Here is a 20,208-nt window from a genome sequence, read left to right on the forward strand (position 1 = left end):
TGAGGGATTTTGGGTACGCTACACGTCACTATAGGGATAGTGTTACAGACATGCCTATGTCGACGTCCCCTTTTCAACTTTCAAAAAACAAGATGCAATACTCTGCTGTGATCACTGGATGTCAGACTATGCACAGCATGTGAATCTAAGCAGATACAAATGGTGTAAACAAGCAAGTAATATTTGTGCCAACTGACACCAACAATTATAAAAACATTAATACAAATTACATTTGACACATACATCACATTAGATCACTTAGGACTTTCTTCAGCCAATCTTGGGGGGCGGGGGGAGGGTTGGATTGTGGCCTGTATTCCGGCCTGTATTCCAAGCTTAACTCTGGGCTGTTCTGTCCTCCTTTAATTTCCTTGGCCCCAGCAAAGAGATTCACCATTGACTTGTTCCATGCCCACACAAGTTTGCTTTTCTATTTCATCATTCCACACTTCTCTGCTCAAAACTGTATCCAATTCCAATCCATAGTTTGCATCCTATTTCATTGGCCTGCCAATGGCATGCCGACCCACGTCGTAGGACCAGAAATGCAGCCAGTGTGTGAAACGGCACATGCTCTAATATTTCATTATTTTAACAGTATAGCTCTAAACTGCGATGGAGAAACTTGGCCCCTTTAGTAATCCTGAGTTGAAGGTGATGTTCTCTAATTTGGGCAGTGTTAGGCAAGAATTGATGCATTAACCCTGGGTGAGACTACACAACCCTTGTCCTCGTGGTATTCGGTAACCTGCCTATGGGTATAGGTTTGTACTACACAAGTTGGTAGTGTGACTGAGCAGCCAGACTTATCTAAAGAGGGGTAAATGTGAGCTGTAGAGCTGTAGCATTGAAATTCACCAATACAAGTATCCAAATAACACTTACACACAAGGTTTTCTAGTAAAATAACTATTTATTTAATGGTCCGTTTTAAATAAGCTTTCTTTAAAAAAGGGCAATGTGCAACAATAAAAATACACTTCAAATATACTTTCTCAGAATTGAGGCAAAGCAAGTAGATACTCTTTAGAGAGGCTTCATACACACTTCTACACCCTGCGGTGACTTCACTAACTAGGACAGTATTGGCATTTATATATCACTTTTGTACTTTGTAAAATTCTGAGGTTGGTAGAAAGGAAAGGTTAAAGGAAGGAAAAAGGTTAAACAGGTTCTCAGAGCATGTGAGCACCTTCACATCTCCCAATGAATTCTAGATAGAAACCTTTCCCAGCAATATTAGTTAAAAACCAATGTATCACCTATGAGGGACAGGAAGAATCAGTCAATGGACTAGAAGAGTCTGCAGGGAGCCAGGACAGCCAAAGTCAATTGGAGCAAAGTCTATAGAGCTGAGGCCCTTCTTAGATAGCAAAAGGTCTTGCACAAAGTTAGAGAGGTTGTTGTAGTAAATCACTGTTGGGTCACAAGCTGTTACACTTGTGAAAGTTAGAGCTGAAATCAACTCTAGAAAAGCAGCTACTGCAAGTCTCAACTGAGAAGAGCAGAACTACAGACAGAGGTAAGTGCCCCTGCAAGCCCAGCCAGCCAATCAGGACTGGGTGCATTCAGGTTACCCTGGAGACTAAGGACAGGGGAGTTTCGGGCACCTCCCCCATTTCCTGCCCTTGCAGATACACACTGGGCTCAAACCTGGTTTGTCGTGCAGAGTAAAACCCAAGAAAGACCTCACAAACAAGAAATGGTTACCCATGGGTGCAAAACTGCAGCTGAGGATTCCGCCTGCGGTAGAAAAGCACTATGGTAGGAACATTAAACCACTGCCACCAGCCATTTAAAGTAGTGAGGGGAACATAAAAAAAGTTACATGAGTAAGTAGGAAAAAGGGGCTACTTAGTAACCCCCCCCTAGCACTTCACATAAAATGGGGTGTGCTGGATCTACAAAGAGAAAAGGTAAGTAAAGTCAATTTCACTTTACTATTCTTGGGAACTGTAGTTCACCCAAGAAAAGGTATTTAAACCTCAAGAGAACCTCTATAAAGGATTTCTCTGTGACCCTGTACTGAAGGTGCTGCGTGTCCCCATACAAAAGGTAGATGCCTATGGAGTTTGTCAGACTCCAAAAACAAAGGAAATGCATAATCCAAATCAGATCAGAAATGCATGAGCAAGTGAGAAAAAGATCTCGCTCACGCCAGGGTAAGAATTAAGTCCTAAAGTCCAGCAAAAGAGCTGCGGGTCTCTAAGGTTGAAGGGGCATTAGCACAGAAATGAGAATTCTCCCTAACAGGCAGTAGTCCGCTACCACACGTTAGTTAGAAAGGTAAGTACTATACTCCTGTTAGGGAGAATTCTCATAACTGTGCTAATTCCCTTCACCTTAGAGACCCCCAGCAACTTTGCTGGATTTTGAGAACTTGATTATTTTTACCTGGAGAGAGAGTGAGCCTTTTTTCCCACTCTCTCATGTATTTTGATGTGTGTTTTATTCTTGTGTTCTTTGATTATGGGGTTTTAGACAACTCCAAGGCATCATCTTTTCATGCGTGTTACACAGCACCCTCCGTGCAGTGACACGGAAGCCTTTCAGGCTGTCCCAAGGTTCAAATACCTTCTCTGCGATAAACTGCTGTTTCTCAGAGAAAGTAAAGTTAAATTGACTTTACTAGTCTATTTAAATTCCTAGACGCAAATTCCTAGACGCAGCACACCCTATCTTCCTATAGAGTGCTGGAGGGGTTACCTAGTATCCCCTGTATCTAGAAACTCATGTAGCAGTCACATGCTAACATTTCCTATGGTGGCAGTGGTTTTACAATGAACTACCATGGTTTTTCCCGACCGCAAACACCGTTAGCGTTAAATCGTGGGAACCATATTTTTCAAGATGGCGTCTGAACCTCCTTTGTTTAAACGGGTCCCAGTCTTCTTTTTTCGCCATTTCTTTTTGGAGTGGTCCCTTTGTTCCTACACCTTTTGGCAGGCTTCAGGACTGAAGACCGCCTTTGGCGCCCGAGTGTCTGGGGTGGGCAGGAAGTGAGGGAGGTGCCCAAAACTCCATGTGCTTAGTTTCCTAGGAGACCCAAATGCACTCTGGTGTGATTGGCTGGCTGACTGTCTGGCAAGGACAGCCACCCTGCTGGGTGAGTGCCAGCTAGGCCTGAATGAATGGGAGAAAACTGTTTAAAAGACGAGTCTCTTGGCTTGTAAGGCAGAGTGGACCACTGGAATGAAAGAACCGGAGACTAGCTGGAAGTGGACAGCTGCTTCAACTCCTGGACCGTTGGTTTGCCCGGTGAAGCCCTGCTTCAGGTCCGAATCGCCAAGTTCATCTCGACAGAGAAGCCCTTCAAGGACAACTTCTTCCTTTGAGTTGGTGGGACAAATCAACTCGTAAGCCACCTGGATACCATTCTCAGAGCTGGTTGTATTTTCCTCAGAGTGCTGCAGAAAACCGAATAGCCAGGGAGAAGGACACCAGTTTGTGTGCTTGAAGACCGCTACCGGAATCGAAGAACTGCCAGTTTGCAAGCCTTGTGACCAGTCTCCGTGCAGTGCAGGAGTCCCCCGACGTCCTCCCTCTTGTCCCCACGACTGAGACTCAGGAACAGCGAGATATGCAGGAACTGCTAGGAACAGAAGTCTTCAGCTGCATCTTTTTCTTCAAAATAAGGTACTGTGAAAAACCCGACCGAGAGACCTTACCTCTCACTGCGAAAGTGTGTGAAACTTTGGCAACTTGCAGGCCTAGTCAGCTTGTTTAAAATTAACTCTACTATTCGTTTTATTAACTTATGCCTTTTTGCTCCTACTTCAAAGTAGTTTAAATGTTTAAAAACCGGTTCGTGTGGAGTATTGCAGGATATTGTTGTGTGATATTGATTGCCTCCTTTTAGTTAATGTTTTCTAACTGACTGGGTAATAAATTAATAAGTGTTTCACCAAAAAACCTTGGATGCAAGTGTCTATTTGAATACTTGTAATGGTAAGACCTCTGTGTAACCTCATTACAAGCTCACATTCCCTCTTGAGATATGCCTGGCTGCTCAGCTCGCTACCAAAAACTGTGTGTGCAGACTTATACCAAAGGTTGGTTTTGCTTACACCTGGAGTCATAGTTGTGTGTAGTGGTCCCAGAGGGTACTGCATGCAAACTTTGCCTAACAACTCCTACGCCCGTCCCCTTTCCTCCATACTTGTGGGCCATTCTGTCCTTTGGGACGGGACCGCAGCACTTTTTTCGAAAGGCATCAAAAATGGAAAATGTTTGTCTTTCTCTTTTTACGCAGGGTACCGCACGCTGGCCGTATCCCCGCCCTGCTGAGCTCCGCATCGCCCTTTAGTCCTTTTCTCTGCGCGGTCAGGGCTGGACGCTCATGCATCACCGGGAACAATTTTTGTCCTTCTCTTCTGCTCCGGTTCTGCGGTTGCTTAGTCCTCCGTCTATGCCGGAGCGTCTGATATTTGTGTCCTGTTCTTAATGCGAACCTCTTTTCGGCAAGGTGGATCCCCATTCTCTCTGCTTGGAGTGTCTCGGTCTTGACCATCGCTGTGATTCGTGTTTCACCTGCGATTCCCTCTGTGTCCGGGCACTCCAGCGCCGTCTTCTTTGGTGGGAGGAGGTCTTTCAGCATGTTCCTCCACCTCATCTTCAGCTTTTCTTTGAAAAGAAGACGCCCATTAAGTTCCTTACTTTTTAGGGTGCCCCGGCTGGGGGACTCCTTCCCGGGGTCATCTAGGTCTGGGAGGGGCTTGAGCAGCTCTACCACCAGGGGTTCCCCTGAGGTGCCTCACAGGCCTAATAGGCGTACCAGAGTTTTCTCTGAGTGTTCCCACGACGGACCTGCCAAGACTGGACCACGTTCCGAGGTTCACCTGTCAGGTGCTAAACTTCAGCCCAGTTCATCTGTGGCGTTGGACACCTGGGTACGCCCTGAGGCATCCTTTTCTGGAGCTTTCTGTACCAGGCATCGAGGCCCCTCACCAGGGAGCTACACGTACCGGAAGGAAACCCGAGGTTCCTCTTTTTTAGGCTAAGGTCTGTATCGACAAAAAGGAGAGACCTGTTCTGAAGGTCTTGTCTGTGAGGGTGATTCCTCAGCGTTCCCCTGCTCAGGGACGTAGTGATACCGGTTCTGTCGAGGGGGCAAAGAGGGTGGTCATAAACCGTAATTCCTCTATTACCGGCTCCGCCGAGGTTCTTTTTCTGGAGGCTAATTTTGGGGCCATTTCCAAGATGTCCAGTAAACATCCGAGACCCCCCCTGCCCCCCAGTACCGGCTCTGCCAAGGATCCTTGTGTCAAGGCTAAGGTGTTACTTAAGTCCCCTGAACAGCCTGAGGAGACAGTTGCCTCAACTTCACATGTGACGCAGTTCTCTTCAGGCATCGACAAAATGGCGGCCCAACCCTCATGGTCCACGTCAGCTATTTTGGATTCTTCCCTTAGACCTACGTTCTCGACGGTGGATGCTGGGCACCTTATTTTTGGGGCTGAGCAGCTGTTTCCACCTCAATCTGTTCAGCCCTTCTTATGACTGGCGTGCTCGGATGCCGCTGCCTCATACTGTCTCGCTTCCACCTGCTTCTGCTCCACTGGTCTATGCAGACCTGATTGGTGGTGGGCCTTCCTATCAACCATCCCCTTTGTGTTCTTGGGGGTATGCCTCATATGAGAGGCCTCTGCCTACCCCAGCGCCTAAACCTTCATCAGAGGATGCAAGTTTTGGGAAATTTCAGAGGCTCATGCACTCTGACCCTATGAAGGAGTATTTTAAGGGTCTTTTCAAGGAAGTCTACCCTGAACCTTGGTCTGCCTCCAGCACTTCCTCCTCTACCCCCCGCTGTCTCCCATAGAGGACACCGGTACAACGAGATAACACTTTAAAAGCTGTCTGCTTAGCAGTCTGCTCCCGATTCGCTGGATGTGACCCTCAAGCAGATCAGCATAGCGATGAGCAGCCCCGCTCTGTCAGAGCATTCCATGACCGGGTTCTGGATATGATGCCCCCCCCCCCTCGACATTCAAGTACCTGAGGCCCCCGCTCCGCAGGAAGGGGTGCTTTCGGGAGCGTCACCTTGTCACCACAAGAGCGTACCGGCCTGTTCCTCCAGAAGGACGTTTTGGCTGAGGCCGTAAGGTCTGAGATGAGCCCCACAATGGGCTGCATATCAATAAGAGAATTGACGCCCGTTACAGGCTTCACACCTCTCAGGAGATAGCCTTGGCTCTTGTCCGCTCCCTTCTTCGATGGTGGTTGCTGCGGCCACGCTTCAATCCAAGCCGGACTGTGCGACCTATATGGCTGCGGCTCAGATTCTGTCTAAGGAGAACAAGATTCTAGACTCCTTGGGCAAGAAAGTCTTTGCCAACTCAGCACTCCAACTTCATCAAGCGAATACCAAGCTCATCCTGGCTGCAGCTAATATGAGGCTGTGGAAAGAGTTGGCTGATTTCCAGGAATGTATTCCTGCGTATAGGCTAGACGACTTCAAGGCTTTTTTGTTGAATGCCATGGTGTTGTTACAAGATCCGCTGGAAGCTGCGGCACACCACATAGATACCTCAGCTCGAGGCCTTATGGTGGGAATTGACACCTCCCGCCAGGCATGGCTCCATGCAATGAAGATTTTGAAGGAGGTGCAAGATAAAGTTCTGGACCTTCCCTTCGACGGAAAGATATTGTTTCATTCTGATGCTTGTTAATCTGCTTAGAATCACATGCTGTGCATATGGTCCGACATCAAGTGGTAACCGCGGAGTATTGCATCTTGTCTTTCGGGGACTGAAAGGGGACGTTGGCAAAGGCGTGTCTGTAACACTATCCCTATCATGACGTGTGTAGTACCCAAAATCCCTCACGCGCCAAGGTCCCTCAGATTGTTTTTTTCTGCCCAGATAACTGGTCGCCCTAAAGCGGAGCTCTTACTAGAGACATTGTTTATCTTTACCGAATTGTCGGTTTATTCCCCGTTAAGTCACTTCGCCCAATAAGAACATCTTCGACGAAGACTACGGGGGAATCGTCTATGGCTGTGGATCCCGGCGCCTAAGATCCGACGTCCGGACTTCCACGTGGTCGGGCCCTCTGGCCAGCCTATACAGTAGGGAGAGTGGGTTCGGGGTGGCCATATTGTTATTATGTCTTTACTCCTTTCAACTGTTTTCCCTTTCGGTCTGGTCATCCTTCCCTTTTGCTATGGAAAGGACTCCCTTTAAATTCTGCCCTGTGTGTAGGGTCAGATATCCTTGGAAGGACAAGCACAGGACGTGTAACGCCTGTCTCCCCCAAGAGCACGACGAAAAGCGGTGTTCGGCGTGCAAACTCCTTAAGCCTAAAACCCTTAAGGATCGCTGTGTAAAGCGGTGGGCCGTGTACGGCATGTCACGCGTGGAGCCTCCCTCCCCTACCGCAACACCAGCCGAAAGTGACGGGGGTACTTCTGATGACCAAACGTCCAATGCGGAGGTTATAGACCTTGAGGTGGACACTTCTAGGTTTGCCACGCCCGTCCCCGACCCTTCCAAGCTCAACTCTGGTCTTGCTACAGGGACCACACCCGGCGACAGGGGCGTACAATCGCATTGCACTAAACACACAACCCCTACGCCGTCTTCGACACCCTCGTCGAAGAAGGCGAAAGCGCTAACGGCCTGCTGAAAACTTTGGCGGTTCCCTCGGATCATTCAGATCCAAAGCCTTCCCCGCATCCGCAGCAGCGTGTGATGACTGGGCAAAATAAACATAATAAGGGTGCTACTCCCCAAACGACACGCGCCGAAGTTTCTGGTCCAGAAACTTCGACAATTTCCAAGGCCTCTATAGGCCCGAAAACTACGACTAGGCCTCTACCCGGAAAACCGTCCGCTGGGCTTTCTGGTGCCGCGAACGGGAATTTCTACTACCGACTCATCATCGGAGGCTTTGCCTCACGCCGATTCGGTGACTATCCGAAAAAGCATTGCTAGGATCACAGCGGCGGTGTGCATAATTCCGGCTCTGCCAAAAGTTATGGGCCAATCCCATAACAGTTGTTGCTGGATTTGGGCCGTGATTCCAAGGATACTTACGAGGATAGCCAAGAGCCCCTCTCAAGCACCCTGAGAAGCTCCTCTCAACGCCATAGGGCAGAGAATGTTGTTTCTCCTCACCCAGGTCCATTTGGGTCCTCTAAATGGACTACGGAGAAATTCGAGGGGTGTATGGATCGGCTGGAGCACTTTATCAGGGCTTCTGATCGGCCTCCGCCGAAAAAGGCTCGGTTAGACCCTAACCTTCAAACACAAGATGTTCAGCCTCAGGTTTCCCATCAGGAAGACGTCCAGATGGACACATATAGGGACATCTATACTGAAGAAGAAGAGTCCTCTTTTCTCGATAATTATGAAGAAGATCAACAAGCAACGGACAACTGGGAGGAAACCCAGCAGGATGGACAGGATCCTTGGTCACATCAAGATCAGGACTCTGATATTTTGTGCATTGATTCTCCTCCATCCACCCCGGCTCGCCAGGCCTCTCCGGTGGATGACCAAATGGCTTTCAACTCCATGTTGAAAAAAGCAGCAGAATTCTTCAAAATTGCCACTCTAAAGGCTTTGCCTGAGCAGGATTTTGTGGAGGACATTATTAAAGAAAAACCTCCAGCAAGCCAATCCATTCCTCTCCTTAACTCTGTGAAGAGACGAATAGCTCCATCTTTAGTCACACCTGCCCAGACTAGGGCCGTGAACCCGAGAGTCAAAGTTATTTCGGCCCTCTCCCACCGACCCTCTGTATATTAAAGGACACGCCATCCCGGACTCATTGGTAGTGACCAACACTCGTAAGAGGCCAGGGGTTCCCCTTGCCACGGGAGAGTCACCTCCGGACAAGGAGTCCAAGAAATTGTATGCCTTAGGAAAACGTGTCACGTCAGCAGCTGCTTATACCATTTGGGTTGCTAACAAAACCACGCTATTAGCAAGCTATGCTGATGCCTAATGGAACTTGCTCCAAGAAGGCCTCCAAGAGGTTCCTGAGCCAGCCAGAACAAAGCTTCTCGCCATTGTTTCGGAGGGAAAACTTGTTAATCAGAATGTGGTAAAGAACACCCTGGACAACCGCAGAGACAGCAGGCAGGTCTCTCGCACAAGGTACTCTTCTAAAAAGACACGCGTGGCTGCGCACGTCGGGCTTCAGGCCTGAGACCCAGGCCTCTCTTATTAACAAACCCATTGAAGAGACTAACCTCTTCGGGAAAGCGTTAGATGAAGCATTGGAGACTGCCAAGAAGGAGCACAAAACTATTAAGTCTTTGCACCAAATTTCACAGAAACCCTCTTCCCAGAGGGGCAATAATTCTCGGCAGTCCTTTCGAGGACAAGCCTGTGCCGGTCAGAAGAACTATGGCACGGGTAACTTCAGCACGAATCAATCTTCCGGAAGCCCCACCTACTACCCCCCAAGGGGTCAAACGCTGCAAAGGTAGAGGCAGAGGCCCCAATCCCAGAGGAGCCTCAGCCTCGGGTCAGAAATGACCACCAAGTCCAGGTCCCCTCCGATGTCTACCCGGTCGGGGGGCGATTTTTCCTCAAGGCATGGGAGGAGATAATTTCAGACCAGTGGGTCTTAAAGATGGTCGCCCACGGTTATTGCGTGGAATTCGCCTGACCTCCACAGTTCAGACCGCCGCGATCACGACGCCTTTCATCGGACCATCTGCAAATCCTGATCCAAGAGGAGGAAGCCCTGCTGGGAAAGGACACCATAGAAGCCGTCCCGATTCTTCAGGTAAACAAGGGTATCTATTCAGTGTACTTCCTTGTACCCAAAAAGGATCTCACCATGCGTCCTGTTCTAGACCTGCGCCCAGCGAACAAGTTCATAAAACCCCAGAAGTTTCGCATGGTAACACTTCAGGAGGTGATTCCATTGCTGAAACAGGGGGTCTTCATGGCAACATTGGATATGAAAGATGCATCCCTTCATATTTCAATGTTGCCAGCGCACAAAAATACTGAAGGTTCATGATTCAGGACAAACACTACCAGTTCAAAGTACTCCCCTTCGGCATCGCCTCAGCGCCAAGGGTGTTTACCAAAGTCCTGGCAGTGGCAGCAGCACACCTGCGCAGACTATCAGTCCCAGTTTACCCTTACCTCGACGACTGGCTCTTCACGGGTCACTCGTTCGACGCATGTTTTTCGAACATCCAAAAAACAGTAGATCTCCTCTTCAGCCTGGGTTTTTCAACCAACGAAAAGAAATCCAGCTTAGTCCCCAGCCAAGTAAAACAGTTTCTGGGAGCGCTAATTCGGACGGAAGACAGACTTGTCTCCCCCCTCCAGCACGAGGATTCAGAACATGCTCTCTCAGGTTCCTCAATATGTAGCCAGTCAGGAGGTGACGGTACGCAAAGCCAAGCGATTGCTAGGGATGATGGCATCATGCATATACATGGTTCCCCACGCGCGGCTGCGCATGCGTCCCATGCAAGAGTGGCTCAACAGCCAGTGGTGTCAGGCCAGCGGACAATGGGAAGATCTGTTAGTTGTCTCGCCAGCCCTCGTTCTCTCTCTGCAGTGGTGGTCAAGAGAAAACCTATTGAAGGGGGAAGACCTTCACCACTCCTGCAGTAGAAGCCACTTTCACGACAGACGCATCTCTCACGGGGTGGAGGGGCTCACCTGCTTCAGCAGACAGCACACGGAGTGTGGTCCCCTCAGGTAGCGTCCAATCACATAAACTTACTGGAGCTACTGGCGGTGTTCAAAGCATTGAAAGCCTTTCAGAGACAACTGCAAGGGAAGACAGTGCTGATCCTCACCGACAGCAATGTATTACTTGAACAAACAGGGGGGCACTCACTCTCCAGGGCTATCCAAGCTGTCCCAGAACATTTGGATATGGGCTCTCAAACACAGGATGTTTTTGTTGTCCCAACATGTTCCAGGGGAACTCGATCTTCTGGCAGACGTACTCAGCAGAGATTTTCCTCTGCCAGAAGAATACGAATGGCGACTGCACGAAGACATTGTGTCCAACGTCTTTGCAGAATGGGGTTTCCCAGAGATCGACTTGTTCGCTACTCAGGAGAATGCCCAACGCCAAGACTACGCCTCCAGGTACCCCCAGAACCAATCCAAGGGGGAACAGTCTCTGGATAACTTGGTCGGGGAAATTTGTCTACGCTTTTCCCCCAACTCCCCTTCTCAACAAGATGGTGTACAAGATGCACCAGGAACCAGTTACCATGAAACTGGTGGCCCCCATGTGGGCCCGCCAACCCTGGTTCGCTCACCTGATGGAGATGACCCTCTCACCACCAGTCAAACTGCCCTGCCCGTACAACATGTTGTCTCGGGACAGAGGAGGGACTCCCCACCCATGCCCACAAACTCTGAATTTAGCAGCCTGACTCCTAAGATCATAGAGTTTGGACATCTGCAACTCACTCAAAGATGCATGGACATACTAAGGGAGGCGAGAAAGCCTAACACACGTTATTGCTATGCTAGCAAATGGAAACGGTTTATCATCTGCTGCAATTCCAAAGGCGTCAATCCCATAGATTGCTCGCCCTCACACATTGTGTTGTATCTAACCCATCTGTTGGACACTGGGTTAGTCTTCAATTCCCTAAAGGTTCATCTAGCTGCGTTGTCAGCCTACGCCACATCACAGCAAAAAGTATTGTGGTGGAAAATACCAGTAATTAAGGCCTTTATGGAAGGGGTTAAGAGGATTTATCCTCCCGTCTCTCATCCAGCCCCTGGGTGGGATCTGAAATGTAGTTTTGACCAGGCTCATGGGAGCTCCCTTTGAGCCTATGCATAAAGCAAGTCTGAAAGACCTGACTTATAAGACAGCCTTCCTAGTGGCTATCACTTCTATTAGAAGGGTTAGCGAACTACAGGCTCTTTCTGTTTTAGACCCCTTTGTTACAGTCCACAAAGATAAGGTAGTTCTGCGCACACATCTAAGGTTTGCGCCGAAATTTATTTCGAAGTTCCATGTGAACCAGTCAATCGAACTACCCATGTTCTTCCAGAGACCTACTAACATGGCCGAAAGAAGCCTTCACACACTAGTTGTGCGCAGGGCAGTCATCTTCTACATGGATAGAACTAAACCACTGAGGAAAACTAAACAATTCTTTGTTTCAGTGGCAGCTGGTTGAGAAGGGGATCCTGTCTCTAAATCAGCAATCTCAAGGTGGATTGTCAAATGCATCACACTATTTTACACTCTTGCAAAGAGACAACTGCCCTTCAAGCCTAGAGCACACTCTACTCGAGGCACTGGGGCATCCATAGCATTCATTGCAAATGTTCCCCTAGAGTCCATTTGCAAAGCGGCAACCTGGCGTTCTGTACACACCTTTACAAAACACTATTGCCTAGACACTCATTCTAAGTCTGATTCTCAGGTGGGACAAGCAGTACTAAGACATCTTTTCTCTACTGTTCCTTCTCACAACCCACGTCCAACTCCGGGTACTGCTCGCTAGTCTATGCACAGCATGTGATTCTAAGCAGATTAACAAGCATCAGAAGACATGCATTACTTACTGTAAAAGCATTTCTGATGATTGTATCTGCTTAGATTCACGTGCGCCCTCCCTGCCCCTCCCCCTCCGCTCTGGGTGGAAGGAACATAGACTTCTTACTACTTTCTCTCTTATGTACTCACTCATTATAGCCTTGGGCTCCCTCATGGCAGAAAAAATACAATCGGAGGGACCTCGGCGCGTGAGGGATTTTGGGTACTACACACGTCATGATGGGGATAGTGTTGCAGACACGCCTATGCCGACGTCCCCTTTCGGTCCCCAAAAGACAAGATGCAATACTCCGCGGTTACCACTGGATGTCGGACCATATGCACAGCATGTGAATCTAAGCAGATACAATCATCAGAAATGCTTTTACGGTAAGTAATGTATGTCTTCTTCTACAGATGAGGAACTTAAAAAGACCAAGGCGAGCACCCAAACCGCCAAATCTTTGTCGGTCCTTGCAAAATTCCAGTCTAAGGCCCCTTATACACAGAGGTCAGGGTCTCGGTATCGATCCTTCTCTGGCCTCGGAGGATTTCAGGACTGCCGGGCGTGCAGAACTGAACCTCCGGTTGTCAGCACCCGTCGAAAACAACAATGTGGTCGGTTTTTCTCCTGGCCATCAGCCTCCTCTCCAGGGGCAGGCAGTCTCCCTGCTGACACATCTGCAAAATTATATTTTTTGTCAGTTGCACGAGACTCTCGTCTCATTTGGAGGAGTGGCAGACCATCATCGAAGACCGGTGGGTTTTATCCATCGCTCAGGCGTCCTTCGCTTGCTCCTACCCCATAACCCACCCTTCAACCCTCGCTTCCAACAGACAGGGACACCCTCCCTCAGAGCCGAGGTTCAGAAGCTTCTAGACCTCAGGGCGTTGGAACCTGTTCCCCCTTGGGGAGCAGGGGGAGGGCTTCTACTCTCGTCTGTTCACGGTGCCCAAACCCAACCAAGCTGGCCTGAGCACCATCAAAAACCTTTCCTAGTTTGACCTTTCTCTTCAAGATGATCACGCCCTGCCAGATAAAGTCCTCTCTTCGGAAGGGCGACTGGCTCAGTGTAGTGGACCTTCAGGACGCGTATATGCATATCCTGATATGGAGGCCGCATCAAAAATATCTGCGGTTCTCCCTGGGAGGGGAGCATTTCCCGTTCTGTGTGCCCCCTTTTGGTCTCAGCTCCGCGCTGCGTGTCTTTGCGAAGATGATGTCGGTCATCACAGCTTTCCTTCGGCTACAGGGTGTTCATGTATATCGGTATTTGAACAACTGGCTCCTTTGCAGCCCTTGTCCACTTTTGGCTTCGACCAATCTCCAGTCTCTCCTCCACCTCCTGTTCCATCTTGGGCTGTCGGTGAACTGGCGGAAATCTTCCTTGACGGTCTCCCAAGACCTGATTTTCCTGGGTTTTCCGTTGGAACACGATCAACGCCACGGTCTATTTGACGGCAGACTGGATTGCAGATCTATTCGCCATGTGTTAGCTTTTCATCCAGTGAGAGCACACGATGGCTTGGTGGTTCCAGAGACTTCTGTGCCTCATGTCCTTGTGCGTACTTGCTCTTCCTCTTGCGCGTCTCAAAATGAGACGTACACAGCTTGCTCTTCGGAACTTTTGGTGTCAGGCTCTGGACTCGGATTCCAAGATGATCCCAGTTCCATCCGGCTTGATGGCAGACCTTCTATGGTGGTCTTCGACCAACAATCTTGCAGTGGGGGCCTCCTTTCAGGAGCCCTGCCCACAAGTAACGATTACCACAGACACCTCCCTTCTGGGGTGGGGCGCGACGATGGATCATCTACAGGTTTACGATCTATGGATGCTGCAGGACAGGCAGCTTCATATAAATTATTTGGAACTCCTGGCTGTTTTTCTGGCGCTGAAAGCTTTCCAACCATCCATCACGAACCGGGTGGTCCGCATCCGCACGGACAACTCGGTGTCAATGTTTTATATCAACAATCAGGGTGTCGCCAAATCACCACCTCTTGTTCTTGCCATTCAGATTTGGGAATGGGCCATCCAGCACAACATTTGGCTACTGGCGGTACACATTCCGGGTCAACTAAACGTGACCGCGGTCTCACTCAGCCGTCAGACGGCAGCCAGTTACAAGTGGGAACAACACGGAGGTCCTCTCCACCATCTTTCGACAGTGGGGCACTCCGGAAGTGGACCTTTTTGTGAATTCTACAAACAGGAAACTTCCTCTCTATGCAACCAGGAACTGTCTCAGGGCCTCCTCCCTAGTGGACACTCTCGAAATTCTGTTGCACAACATGAAGGCCTATGCCTTCCCGCTTCTTCCTCTGATTCATCTGTCACTTTGCAAAATCAGCACTACATCGAATTGCATTCTCCTGTTCATAGCTCCTTGGTGGCCAGCCAGATTCTGGTTCTCGGAACTTCAGCATCTGTCCATTTGTCCTCCGATCAGACTGACGTTGATTCCCAACCCGCTTCACCAGTGCGATCAGCAGATGTGGCACCCCACCCCACAAACATTCAGCTTGGCGGCCTGGTGCCTGAATTCAAAACCCTAACGTGGTTAAAGTTGTCGGAGGACAATATGCGCATTATCCAAGCGGCCATGAAACCCTCTATGAGTTCTCAGTATAGGAGCAAGTGGCTCAGGTTTTGCCACTCGTGTTTAGCTAAGCAGCTGGACCCCAGACTTGCTACGATTGACACTGTTCTCTCGTTCGTGTCTCATCTGGCAGCTTCGGGCATTCATGTCTTGTCTTGTATGACTTACTTGTCGGCTATTGCCGCCTATCTGTCCACTGACAACTGTTCGTTTTCCTTGACGAATCCAGTCATTAAAAGGCATTTTGCAGGTCTATTACATCTTTTTCCACCTGTACGCAATCCTCATCCAAAATGGGATTTGAATGTGGTCCTAAAACGCGTAAAAAGAGAAGGACAAACATTTTCAGACTGTCCCCCAAATATGGAGGAAAGGGGACTATGGACTAGGAGTAAGGTAGTCACTACAGTGAGTAACTTTATCATTCTTAAACCCAATTATAAAAACCAACACAATACTTAGGTAGGCAAAGTATAAACCTTGTTTAGAATAGCAGTATGCAGTTCAAGGTTAGTAAAACCTAGTGATACACATTTAGAATGGCAGAATGCTCAGGTTAGAGCTCACTGGTGCTGCCTCTAGCACTTCCTTAATAGAACAAATTGAAAGAACAACATAATACATATACAAAATCAGTTATATAATGAAATTTAGTTGACCAAACCTAAAGCTGTACACTATATGATGAATATCATGCACAGAAAAACACAAAGCCAGTATGAATATATAGATGACTGCAGTTAAGGCAGAACATGGGCTCACAATTTCATTGTCTCCTTATCGGGGATAGAACCTATGGTTGAAGGGCCTTCCTCCCTGTACTAATCAACTGGAGAAAAGGTTACAAATCGGAGCTTACTTCCAATATGCAATAAAAAGATAATACACACAACTGTCTCGCATTGCTGCTCAGGGTGTATTCTGAATGTTAATTCTCATTAGCGATATGGTGCAGGCCACCCCTTTGCTAATGAGGTGTATCCATTTGTTTCCCTCAGATATTCAGGTGATGATGGGCAGCCTGGTGTACCTACGTAATGGTATTGAGAATTCTCCATATTCACATCTTTTGGATTCTGAAAGATGGGCCGAAATCAGTGAGCAGTTCACCCGCGATGCTTGTTCTCTGCTGGGATTGTCTGTGGAGTCGCCGCTCAGTGTCAGGTATTGATGGCCCTTCCTTATGGGCTCCTTCTACTTTTCTCTTACCCTCCATTGCTCTCTCCCACCCTTTTATGTTTTATCCTTGCCCCCAGCCCCTTATGTTATATACTGCTCCACCCAGCTTTGCCCCCTCTCAGCTCTACCATCACACTTTCTCGCTATCATGAAGGGCTCTCTTGTTTTCTTCCCTTCCACAAATGTCCCCCTCTCGGCTCTGGCACTGCTGTCCTAGCCCCCTGCTGCCTGCCTTGGAATTCTTCCTCCGCTCTACCTTTGTCACTGATTATCTCACTCAATCTGACCCTCTCCATCCATAACCACATCCAACCTCTACCTTGTCATTCTTTACAAAATAGTAAAAAGATATATAATCTTGCATGCCCCTAAAAGTGAAACTTTTTTCCAATGCACGTCTTTATACTTAACCCCTCACTCGGAATTTCGTTAGTCTGCATTCCATGGTGTCTTTCTATTTTTTCTGAGTTTGAAAGAATTGTTAGGTTTCCTTGGTCTGCCATTTATGGCTTTTGGTCTGAAGCTGGGACAGGACAGGTTGGATGTAGATGAGAATGTTGGACCTGAAAAAAAACAGTGGCTTTCATATTTGTTGTTGCAAGGGCTGTGCTATAGATTGCAATTGAAATAGGTGCTGTCCTGGTCTCATTATGAATGAGACCCCCTGACCCTGAAGACCACCTAAAATTCAGGAAATCACTAAAAACCTGGCTCTACAACACCACAGACTAAACCTGGAAAACGAAACTGGTAAAAAGGATAACTAAACTGGAAAGACAGACATCCCTGACCAGGGAGAGTAAAGCCCACGGCAGCTGGACGGGCAACATCGGATAGACAGGAACACAGGCGGCACGCACGGAGACTGAGTCGACTAACCCCGACAATCCCACCAACACTTTCGCCCGCCCCTTAATTTAAATTATCGCCAGGTACCACATTGGTGTGGAATTATCGAGACACTGGTAACCTCCCCCACTACCCGAGAGGTTGTCATTGGCAGGCCCACTAGAGTCCAAATGGAGGATAGGGGGAGCTATCGGAGAGCATATTAGAGGCGGGGACTAGAGGAGTATGGAACCTGCATGCCAGTCAGACCCAGATCAGGCAGAGCCGCAACAGGGGAGACTACGCAAGCCGAGTGCTTCAATTCAGGATATAGACGCAAACTAACCAACCCTACTAACAATTTCTCTTTCTGCATACACCTCTCAAACTCCAAACCAAACGCAACCAAAACCTACAACACAACAAACCGCACGAACTTCACTACATGGCAACAACAAAACAATACACACATAGCCTTGCACAACAGTACACGACGACTACCGGCCGCAAACACCCCAGGCCCAGCCAACGGACCCACCGGGCTGAGGCCGCCAAGAGCACATCACTGCTCTCTTGCACTTTTCCTGCTTCCTCCCACTAACTCATCCTTCCCTCCTCTTTCAGAGCCACCAGAGCGCCAAGGGACCACTACGGTGGTGATAGTGTGCGGTACAAATGTCCTTTAACAGTAACATTAACCCTCGGTCCCACTTTTACCTGTGAGTGTTCTAGTGGGAAGTACAGTATTAAGGAAATATTTAGTACCTATGTGTTAGGGGTACCTTGTAAGCAGAATGTTGGGGGCACTTTCTGTTGTGTACTTGTGGGTGCACATAGGTGTTAAATTGCACAGCAGGGCTGCTGAAGACATTTCCGATTTCGTGGGCAGAAGAATATTTTTGTGTGGCTGATTTCATGTTTGTTGTTGAGAGGCTTGTATGTGTGCATGAGCGTGTTAGAGACTTGAGCACTCTCTCTTTTAGACGAGCACCTCTATTCCATTACAGTTCTTTCCTGTCATCACCTTTTTCTGGGGAATTTAATGCACCATTCAGCCAGTTACATTTGTATTCGATTTTTGTGGCACCTCTTCAGAAATGAGCTCAAGTGGCATGCATAAGCAGAAAAGGCAATTTCCATCTCACCACATGCAATAGATCATCCGTTCACTAAACTGGTTATATTGTATCTTTGGTGAAGGATTCAGTGGTGGCAAAGTTTCAGGCCATGTGCTCTATCAAGCACTGTGAAGAGTCTAGCCCTCCGATGGCATAAACGTTGGATGATGCATCAGCTGACTTTTAATATAGTGTTTCAGTTTAAGGAAACTTCCAGATCTGTAAAATAGAGGGACATCTTCAGATTGGGTTTGTGTTCTGGTTAGAGCATTTGTTCGTTAGGATGTGAACCATCATTGTGAGTGGTCTCATCGTAGCTACAAGTGTAAGAGGCCCTGAGCCTCCAATCAATTTCAAACAACCAAGCTTAATTGTGTGAGATTAGTCAATGAAGTGGCAAACAGCCTGCTTAGAAGATTAGTTTCCTTTGTGCAATATTGGGTGCCCAGTTTGTCCTCTAATACTATGCCAACAGGTTGAGTATGTTTACTGACATAAGAACAGCAGTTTTTATAGCACCTATTTCTAAGGTGAAGGCACAGATTTAATGAGTAGAAGGCTCTTCGCAGCCTTTTGTCCAAGTTGGTATGGTAGATGTGGATCACTCCTCCTTGGGTAGGCTGTCACTGCAGCTGTCACCTTGGTTGAAACATTAGGACCTGTAAACGGACCAAAACACAGGACTCTGTTTGTGATCTTCTCCCTGCTAGGCAAAGTTTGCATGCAGTACCCTCTGGGACCACTACACACAACTATGACTACAGGTGTAAGCAAAACCAACCTTTGGTATAAGTCTGTACCACACAGTTTTTGTTAGCGAGTTTAGCAGCCAGGCTGATCTCAAGAGGGGATGTGAGCTTGTAATGAGGTTACACAGAGGTCTACAATTACAAGTATTAAAATAGACACTTAAACTCTAGGTTTCTTGGTTAAACACTTATTAATTTATTACACAGTCAGTTACAAAACGTTCACTAAAAGGAGGCAACCAATATCACACTAAAATATACTACAATAATTCACACTAACCGGTTTTGAAACATTTACACTACTTTGAAGGAGGAGCAAAATGGCATTCAGAGCATTTGAAGTAGGAGCAAAAAGGCAGAAGTTAATAAAACGAATAGTAGAGTTACTTTTAAACAGTGCAAATAGTTTGAGTTCACCAGAGGAGTTGGTCCAATGCAATAGGTAGGCCAAAGTCAATGGGCTAGAGTCTTGTATGGGTAAAAACGGTTCTGGTTGATGAACTCAAAAGTCTTTGCCACAGTTCTCGGAAGTAGTTCTCTGAAGAAAGTTATGTCGGGTCACAAGCCTACTAGGCTTGCAAGTTGCCAATGTTTCACGCACTTTCGCAGTGAGAGGTAAGTTCTCTGTCGGGTTTTCACAGTACCTTATTTTGAAGAAAAAGATGAAGCTGAAGACTTCTGTTCCTGACAGTTCCTGCAGATCTCGCTGTTCCTGAGCCTCAGTCGTGGGGACAAGAGGAGGACGTCAGGACTACTGCACTGCACGGGGACTGGTCACTGGTCACAAAGCTGGCAAACTGGAAATTCTTTGTTTCCGGTAGCTGTCTTCAAGCACACAAACTGGTGTCCTTCTTCCTGGCTATTCGGTTTCCTGCAGCACTCTGAGGAAAATGCAACCAGCTCTGAGAATGGTGTCCAGGTGGCTTACAAATTGTTTGGTCCTACCAACTCAAAGGAAGAAGTCGTCCTTGAAGGGCTTATCTGTCGAGGTGAACTTGGCGATTCGGACCTGCAGCAGGGCTTCATCGGGCAAACCAACGGTCCAGGAGTTGCAGCAGCCGTCCTCTTCCAGCTCGTATTCGGTTCTTTCGTTCCAGTGGTCGACTCTGCCTTGCAACCCAAGAGACTTGCCTTTTAAACAGTCTTCCCCCATTAATTCCAGCCTAGCTGCCACTCACCCAGTAGGGTGGCTGTCCTTGCCGGACAGTCAGCCAGCCAGCCAATCACGCCAGAGTGCATTTGGGTCT

At 48.1% G+C, this 20,208-nt stretch overlaps 1 protein-coding gene across 4 annotated transcripts in view; it reads left to right on the forward strand.

Annotated features, from left to right (window-relative positions):
* RMND5B (required for meiotic nuclear division 5 homolog B) overlaps positions 1–20,208 on the forward strand; it is a 363,293-nt gene that overhangs the window by 267,696 nt on the left and 75,389 nt on the right. For all 4 annotated transcript variants that reach the window (XM_069651549.1, XM_069651551.1, XM_069651552.1 and 1 more), the window contains exon 7: positions 16,086–16,251. In XM_069651549.1, coding sequence (XP_069507650.1) covers positions 16,086–16,251 — 166 coding nt within the window. The remainder of the gene's footprint in view (positions 1–16,085; positions 16,252–20,208) is intronic.

Source organism: Ambystoma mexicanum, chromosome 3p (genome assembly GCF_040938575.1).
Source record: "Ambystoma mexicanum isolate Mex_15411 chromosome 3p, UKY_AmexF1_1, whole genome shotgun sequence".
NCBI classification, from domain to species: domain Eukaryota; kingdom Metazoa; phylum Chordata; class Amphibia; order Caudata; family Ambystomatidae; genus Ambystoma; species Ambystoma mexicanum.